This window comes from Arachis hypogaea, chromosome 10 (genome assembly GCF_003086295.3).
Source record: "Arachis hypogaea cultivar Tifrunner chromosome 10, arahy.Tifrunner.gnm2.J5K5, whole genome shotgun sequence".
NCBI classification, from domain to species: domain Eukaryota; kingdom Viridiplantae; phylum Streptophyta; class Magnoliopsida; order Fabales; family Fabaceae; genus Arachis; species Arachis hypogaea.
This window is the reverse complement of record NC_092045.1, coordinates 115,416,618-115,425,714: the sequence shown is the minus strand read 5'-3', so window position 1 is coordinate 115,425,714 and position 9,097 is coordinate 115,416,618. Positions and strand designations below refer to the sequence as shown.

Sequence of the window (9,097 nt, the reverse complement as noted above, 5' to 3'; positions counted from 1 at the left end):
GCTAACAAGCAGAAGACCCAACTTAGAGAGTAAGAGTGATGCATCCCAACGTTTGGTTTAGTAGCAATTATGTTTATCTTGTTAAAAGGTACACTGAGTTCAAATTTCATTGAAGTTGGGTGTTGTTTAAAATTTGACCAAAAAAAAAAGAGAGAGTAAGAGTCGTGAGTAATTTATTGACCAACGATAAATCTTTAAATAAAGTTCAATACCATAGTGGATTAGTCCTTAACTTACTAGGTTGGGAGATACCGTAAAAACCAAAGAAAAAAAATAAGGGGAAAAAACTAAAAAAGAGAGCATCGCACCTAGTTGCAAGTTGTTGAAAAATGAGAGATTGATTTAGAGTGAAAATTTGATAGTTTGTGAGTTGTGAGCCACTTGCATTGGGCATCTCCCTCATTGATAGATAATTTACAAGTTTCATCCCCTTTTGGCTACCCAACAAAGCGTTTAGTACAAAGGAATTAAGTAGATATTATTAGTGGGCGGCCATGTGAACTTGTGCCAAATATACTTGAAAAACAGTAAGAAGATATTATTAAGAGGAAAGTGCCAATACAAATGGTTCGTTCACACTATAGAGTAAGACTCCCAAACCACCACTTATTCAGCGCTGCGTGCATGCATTTTATTCTGGTGGATCAACTCAACTATTTCATATTTCATTCATATCTATCTACTCATAATATCTTCAGATCCTGACAAAGTGAGGCGGCACATGCATGTCCCTAATAAAACCCTCCTCCAAAATTATCTTAAGGTGAAAACTCATGGTTACATAAAAATTTAATCAAATCAATTTTATGTGAAGTCAATTATACACCTAAATTTTTACTTTATCTTAAAGAATAAGTATAAATGTATAAATGTACAATTATTTTAAATTTTAATTTTTTTGTTAAAAAATATTATTTTTTAATTGAACTCTTATTAAAAATATTGAACTTAATTTTTATGTAAGTATTTAATTACATATCATTATATCATTAAAAATAATTAATTTTTAAATTTATTATTTAAAATAAAGAAAGAAAATTATGAATGAATGGTTATGTCAGTTATTATACGAAGGTAACTAACTACTCATTTCTGAAGCTGAAAATATCTTCAAGTGTAGTCACTGTCCTTATTGTTCTTCGTAACGATTTTTGTGAGCTGAATTGATTGCTATTATTATTATCTTCTTCTTCAGAAATCTAAACAAGTGAAGAATCGATTTGTGTGAGTAATATTAGTTGAAGAAGTATGAGTTCGTTGACTCCAGCACCTTCTTCTCTTTCCAGAACCTCCTTCTTCGCAATTCCCTCTGCGTTCTCCAAATTCCAATTATGCCCTCTCCCTTCAGTCCCTTCTTCTTCTTCTTCTTCTTCTTCTTCTCGCGTTCTGTGTCGCGGTGGATCGAGCGTGCAACACGTGGCCACCGACTTCAAGCTCGTATTGCACGATGCTCTTGACGCTTCTGGAATCGACACCACTCATGCCAGGGTATATTCATCTCTTCATTCTTCTTTTCAATCTACACGATTGTTTTCATTTTTCTTTTTCTTTTTTAATTTACTTTACGATCATTTATGCGATATGTGTAGAAAATTGTTATTTTTGCTGAATTGAAATCTTGTTAACAATTAATGTTACCTATATTGAAAAATTTTATTAGTTTTTATGTATTTTTGATACAATATATATTTTAGAAATTTAATTAACAAAATATTAAGATTAAGATTGTGGAGTTTTGGGATTTTCAATGTCAAAATTCTAACTAGAATCGTTGATGGTTAGTTTCTTAGTTTTTTGGTGTTTAGTTTCATGTTTGCTGTATTGTAGGCTTTTACAATTTCATGATGGAAAATGATGATAAAAGCTTGCACTAATGTTGCTTGACAATTAAGTTATATGGCACTTGGTATCTGTATTTTAAATTGAGAAAAGAAGATTGAAGCAATGATTGTTCATAGCCTGAAGGATTGAACTGTCTGGTTTAGTTTAGTTCTTAAAACACTGACATCAAGTTTCAAACACACAATAATTTCATCAGTTTCATTGTTGATGTATGAGCAGAAAGCCAGGGAGGAGTTCTGCTCACAAATTCGGAGATTCACCGAGATTGAGAAGGAAACTAGCATTTGCATTAACAGGAGTGTTGATTTGGGAAGAACGGCTCTCTATATTGCCGCGGAGGATGATTCTCTCGTATCACATTCATCAGTTCCCCTTCCTGTGGATGCTTTCATTTCAAGATTAGATGATCTTTCAATGGACTATTGTCCTCACTACAAACCTGAATACGATTCATCTCCTGAGAAGTTCTTAGAGAGCATAGAGAGATTTCTATATGTTCACAAGGTATGTACTTTGGTTCCATATTGTAAGCTTTTGCTTGATTCATTACAGGGAGAGTTTCTTAGTGATTTACAAAAGCATAAATTGATGTTTCAACCAGATCAGCATGATAGTTTGGCCAGTTTGATTCTCACAAATACCACTTGATGAGCAGAACATGTAACTATAAAATTGAATTTATAGACTCTGCATTTTTCCTTTATGGCATTTCTTTAGCTGACTCACTTTATTGTTGAAGGGTTTCAGCAGAGCCAACGAAAATCTGATGGAGTTACGGCCACTATATCTCCACTCAGTATGATTTATATCCCTCTTATTTACAAGTTGTTACTAAAGAGAAAACCTGTTGCTGCTTTATCATTTGATAGATGTAATGTGTTTTGGGCAGGTTTTGACTCACCGTTCAGGATCAGCTGTGATGCTGTCAGTCATATACTCAGAAATTATGAAAATGCTTCGTTTGTGGGGCCTTTTATATTTTGATGCCGAAATTTTCTTCCCTCATGATGCTCTTTCCCTTCCCAATGGCTATCATAAGCAGAAAAGCAAGGAATCAGACCAAGTTCACATTATGACCTCTGGAAACTTGTTAGTCAAGGTATATATATATTTTTTGTTACTTGCTCTCATGTAACTTGCACTTCACTCTATATTTCCTCTACAAACAAATAATGGAAATATAAAATGTTTAGATTTTCTCTAGTACAAAAATTGGCACAATGTTGATGTGTGCACGCCTCTAAGTCAAAATCCACGCTAGAAGTGTAGAGTTCGCCCATCTCTCATTTGCATTATGAATTTCATTACGCCTTTTGGTTCATTGATTGGAGAATTGGGAATGACTGCATACCTCTGACCCACGTCATACTCAACAATGATGGAAAACTTGTGTAAAAGGCATCTTTTATGTAAATAACTTCAGCATATGTAAACTCATGAAGCTTCTTTCACACCCTGCCATTTGAAGTCTATTACTTTTCGGTTAATTTTGATGCGGTGATTTAATGTTTTCTGCCATCCTAGTTTGGATATCTGTCGATGTAGTTCTCGTAGCCAATTTCTAACGTTAGACGTGTGTTAGCCTATATGTGCAGATCTTAAGTAATGTGAAGCGTGATGATCATAATAAGGCACTTATGTTGGCCTTTCTGTGCAGGTCTTAAATAATCTCAAGCATGCATTCTGGCCTTTCCAGCATGATAGTAACAAGAGTTTATTCTTAAGGGCAGCACATGCTGCTAACTGTGTCGACAGATCGGATTTTGTTGGAGAAAGGTACCTCATATTATGATATTCCTAACTGTTTTTGTTTCTTCCATATCATTTTATGTAAGTGCTAATTGGAAAGTTTGTCAACTGCAGTGGATCTCAAATTGCATCAGCTAAGGCTGCTCAACATAGGCTGGATCGAGGTGTTTGGACCAGCGTGCGATTTGGGGACATGAGGCGTTCATTGTCTGGTATGCATTTGATGCAGTTTCTCTCTATTGTTCTGCAAAATTAGCAGAAAAAATTGAAACAAATAAAGTAAAATCTTCAATTACCAATATAATGAAGATTTTAATAAAAGAATTCATGCTCCAAATAGGTGATTAGAATAGGACAGGGCAGGTGCGGGTGCTTTCCTAATCAAACATAACAGATGAAAATGAAAATAGGAAAACCAATCAATTCCTCTGATTTGAGTTCACTTGCACAAATTTATCTTCCCATTGTCCTAAGATGTGGATGTGTGGTGTGACCAATTTTGTGGCTGTTGTTAACTGCTGGTTGATGTAGTTTGCCATTGCTGCAACACATTTAAAACCTTGCTAGGACAATATTTCTCTGCATTTTCTCCAGTTTACTTTACTTAGGGAGGAACAATAAATTATCCTGGATGAAAGTTTTGAATATTTTGATTTAACACCAATCATTTTCCCCATTCTTTCAGCATGCGAACGCCTTATCCTCATGAATAATAATGATGCGAACGAGTTCAGAGATTACAGCATTCTTCTCTATCACTGTGGTTTATATGAGCAATCACTGCAACACCTGAACAAGTACCAGGAATTGAAGGTACTATTAGCAATAATATGCAATGCGCAAATAACTTCTTCCTTAAGTAGACACTGACAAATTTAATTTACGGAAGAAAGAAATACGCCTATGGCCTTCTAAAGATAAAGAAGTTTTGACAAAACGCCCCAAAGTTTAGGCCGAAACAGGAGACTTTGGGGCATTTTATCAAATACTATTTGGTTTGTGGCGGCCACAGGTGAATTTTTTCTGAGGGTTAAATTGTCAGTTTATAATCTTTCGAGGATTAAAGTGATAGTTTAGTTTATTCTAACTGAACAAGGTTTGCACCATTCCAACCTTTTTTTTTATTCTAACTGAACAAGGTTTGCACCATTCCAACTTTTTTGCAGAACTTGCAAGCTGAAGTGAATTCATCGGACCCTCTTAGCAGTCTCGAAGACGATGCGGCGGATAAACTGATGATGCGCTTGAACCTCATCATGATGGAACAAGGTTGGAGTCAGCCAACTTACGCCAGAAACTTCCTCGGTAATAGCTCTGAACCATGGTAGCTAGTTCCTCATCCAACTCAGACAGCATCATAGAAGAAATGGCAACAAATTTTGCTGTTATCTTCTACAAACACCAACATAAAAGCGCCGTCGGCCCGTCGCAACTCTTGAAATTAACAAAATTTTCCAAGAAATCAGGAGACACTGTCATAATGGAATATGAGAGTAACAACCTTGTAATTAAAATGATCATATACTTTTGACTCACCTATTTTGCTTGTAAAAGTAGAACTTAATGTATATAGACAAATAATATAAACAGGGTATGATTTAATGCATATTATATATTGAAGGTGAATCTATATGCGTAGCAGATCCTCTCATATTTCTTGTTTCTGTTTCAATCTCTATCATCAAACTCAATGTGGAGACTGAAACATGATAGAATAACATAAAGAGGATCCAAGAAATTGAAAGTGATGATTGGATTATTTGTTAAAATTGGACAAATTATTAAAGAAACACACTTAAAAACTCAACTAGAATTTATGGAAATACTAAACAGACAATAGTAATCCAAGCTTCTTTGACAATAATATAGATATTATAAAATGCACAGTTTATTCAATCAACACCTATAGCATTATCTAATTCATATAATCAACTTGTATGTAGTGAGATAAACAAATCAGCATTTTGTTATATATGTATCATATAGGGATGGCAAAAACCCGCACTTAGCGGGGATTATCGCGACGGGAGTTTAGAAAATTTACTTAAATGCTCTTATATATATAAATTATGTAAATAATCTTAATTTATTTTATTTTAATTTGTATGTTAAAAATTCTATGTATATATTATTAAGTTAAATTTGTGTTTAAATTATATTTTATTTAATATATTTGATTGATTTATATTAGATTTTATTAAGGTTGTATTAATTTTTTTTAATTTTTTTAAAACTTAATATCCGTAGTTATTTCCCCTGTAAGAAAAAATAGACAGAGACCCATAACTGAAATGGAGCAAGAATGGGAGACATTTTGCTAGAGAGGGACAAAGTGCATAAAGAATCATCCATTACCATCCATAAATTCACATATGTGCTGCAATTAAGTGTATTTAGGATGTTATAGAATCAAATGTAATTAGGATATCATAATTTTAAATCTAGATGTAATTCTACTTTATTTTGTCCAAACAAAAATGAACTATTCTTTAAAGGGATCGTTTATGGTCGAAAAAGTAGTTGTTGATTTTTAAAGGTTCTGTTTAGAATATATTATGATTATAGTTGTTGCTTATGTTGCACATAAGAATAATGAGTATATCTTCTCAATTTTTTTTAAATTGTTTAATAAGATATAATTTTTTATTATTTAATGTTTTTTTTATATGTTATTTTTTGTCTCTAAAAGATCCTATTTTACTGAACAATTATTAAAAAAAATTGAGATGATATCTTTTCCATAGAAGTGCTATTTGGTAGGTATACCCCAAAACTTTTAATATGTTTAGGATCCCATGTGATTAAGTAAATACATGGCTGATGATAACGGAAACCACGTTCGAACAGGTTGGCAACGGAGTGGGTAGGGATGGATTTTTTCTTTATTCAATTCCGTTTCGCTCTACAATAATCTATATAGAATTCGCTCTTTTTCTACTTGCAGGTAATAAAAAGGTGAACCCTAATCCGTTTTCGTAGGTATCCGTCCCACCCCTCTACTCGCCCCATAATTATTAAAATTCAATAAATAAAATTAAATTTCAAAATTTATATAATCATCATCACGTACATAACATAAATTAAAGTAAAATTTTAAATATAATACAGTGTTATTAATTATTTTACTAATGATTTTACATATATTACACATATTATATATTAAAATTATATATTTTATATATAGGGATCGAGTATTACCTAAACCCGGTCCTGCTTGTTCCGTCCAAGAACCCAACCCGCTAAAAATCCGTCCCGAGCGGGGTTAGTCATCCCTAGTTCCCTACATTTGAAAAGAGTGGTATTATGTGGGCTTGAAATAATTTGTTGGGCCGACGTTAGGCATGAATAGTAATGTTGATAGGCCCATGAAGTATTAAGTTCATCCCTGTATGAAGAAACTGGACCGGTGATAAAATTGGAGGGAGGGGGAGTTGGGGTGGGTTTGTGGATTTCTCTTTGCTGGGCCTAGGGCCCTCTCTCACAGGAAAACACAAAGAGAAGTGTTCCTACTCTGTCTTTCTCTTCGTAACGTTGATGCTATTTGGACTTTAGCTTATAATCTCCACACCACATCAACAATATTAATTATAATTAGTTGGACTTTAGCTTATAATCTTTTCCTTGCATCGCTCAAGTGCTCAACCATATTAATTATAATTAGCTAATCTTCTCAAATTTTTATTTATTGTTATATATATTCAAGCACAAACTTATTGGTAAACATACTCCTATGGGTCTATGACCACAAGCCAAAAAATTAAGAGAATAATAATAATATTATTATCAGGTAAAGAAAGCCTAATTATGCCACATCACTGTCAGTCCGGTTGGCCAAACAAAAAAGAGGGGAAACTTTTATGCATTGGAATGACTAATTAGGTACCAAAGCTAGTGTTTCATAGACCCAATAGGGGGGCCTATTTTTCATTCTAATAAGCCAAATCTATATACAGCGGAATAGGGATAGGGTCAGGTTTAGATTAGGGTTAGGCTGTGATCTTGACCTACATACACTCTCTCTCACACTTCATAGATTATAGTCTGGTCCACGTACCCTAATATTTCCATTATTTTTTATTTATTAATTTTTGTTTTAATGAAGGATTTAGTGCACTTTTTTTTTTTAGTGTGGGAGAGAGAAGAATGTATCTCCTAATGATGAGAAGAGAAGTGTTTAACTTTGTTATAGAATATACAAATCTGATTTTTCTGATTTGTTTTATTTTTTTTTAAATAATCACAAATCGGACAGTTCGATCTGTGATTTTGAAAATTAAAAAATTTTAATGTTAAAATTGGACCGTCCGATTTTTATTTTAAAAAATAAAAGAAAATATAAAATATAAAATGGACTCTGCGATTTGTAGTTTTTTTTTAAACAAATCAGACCCGATTTGTAGTTTATTTTTTTTCAAACAAATTGGACCATCCGATTTAAATAAAATACCATATAAAAAAAAGCACCTAAATCTTTCAATAATAATGTATTACACATATATTTAACCAATATAAAAAAAATTAGCCGGATTTAGTGTGTTAAATAACCTAAAGCGATGATCACCTAAGAAGTCCTATGTCCCCCAATTTAATAACATGAGAGAATGGCACCGTTGATCCACCACCAAAATCTATTAGTACTTTCTTGTTTTATTTATCCATGATGTTTCGGATTTTCATAGGAATTCATCATGATCATTGTTTGTGCTTGTTTTATCTGATGGACTCATGGTTCAAATTATTATTTAATCCACTATGTTCAATGGGATTATCAAGAATTTTTTAGTCAATCTGCCATTATTATCTTTTTTTTTCTTATATATATAACTTTTGATATTTTTATTTTATATATAAGTGGAGTGGTAATACTATAATTTTATTCATGAGCATTTAATTTGCTCCAACACAATTTAAAAAATTTGTCGTTTTATTCACGGTTGAATAATTTTTTTCTGTAAGTCTAATAGAATTAGAGAATTTTTATATCTCTGTCATTTATAAATAATATAATTTTTTATACATTATTTCTAACAGATTATCTAATATTTAATTTTAATTGATTAAATTTTTTTATAATTTTTATTTTTTTATTAAAGATAGAAAAATTTAAATTCATAATCTCTTAGATGAATATAAAGAGATTATGTCATTATTTTTTTAATTAATTAAATTAATGAAAAGAAAAGAACGAAAAAATTAAGAATGATTATGTAATTAACTAATTATAACGTAGGGAAGGAAAAGGTTCGGAAAGTGGTATTAAGGAAGACTAAGAAAAAATCATTTATTTTTTTAATAATTATATTAAATATATACTAAAATTAGTCATTAGTATAAAATATATATTAAAAATAAATTAAATTATATGTATATTTATATACAAATATATGATAATTAATTTTAATGACGAAGTTTAATATATAAATATCATTTTTGTTTTTCCAAACTTTTAGTAACATTTGCAACAATAATAATAAGTAGAAGCTTAATTAGATGTATACAAGTGTAC

At 31.7% G+C, this 9,097-nt stretch overlaps 1 protein-coding gene across 2 annotated transcripts; it reads left to right on the top strand.

Moving 5' to 3' along the window:
• The first annotated feature begins 369 nt into the window (after positions 1-369).
• On the top strand, positions 370-5,217 carry LOC112716982 (uncharacterized). 2 transcript variants are annotated; one of them, XM_025769058.3, is made up of 9 exons: positions 370-763; positions 1,196-1,488; positions 2,062-2,346; positions 2,582-2,638; positions 2,732-2,941; positions 3,500-3,618; positions 3,706-3,803; positions 4,277-4,404; positions 4,758-5,217. In XM_025769058.3, the coding sequence occupies exons 2-9, from the start codon at positions 1,249-1,251 to the stop codon at positions 4,917-4,919; spliced, it is 1,299 nt and encodes a 432-aa protein (XP_025624843.1). In that variant the 5' UTR covers positions 370-763; positions 1,196-1,248; the 3' UTR covers positions 4,920-5,217. The 2 variants fall into 2 exon arrangements, with proteins under 2 accessions (XP_025624843.1, XP_072061834.1); XM_072205733.1 differs by having other exon boundaries at positions 594-1,074.
• Positions 5,218-9,097: the final 3,880 nt, after the last annotated feature.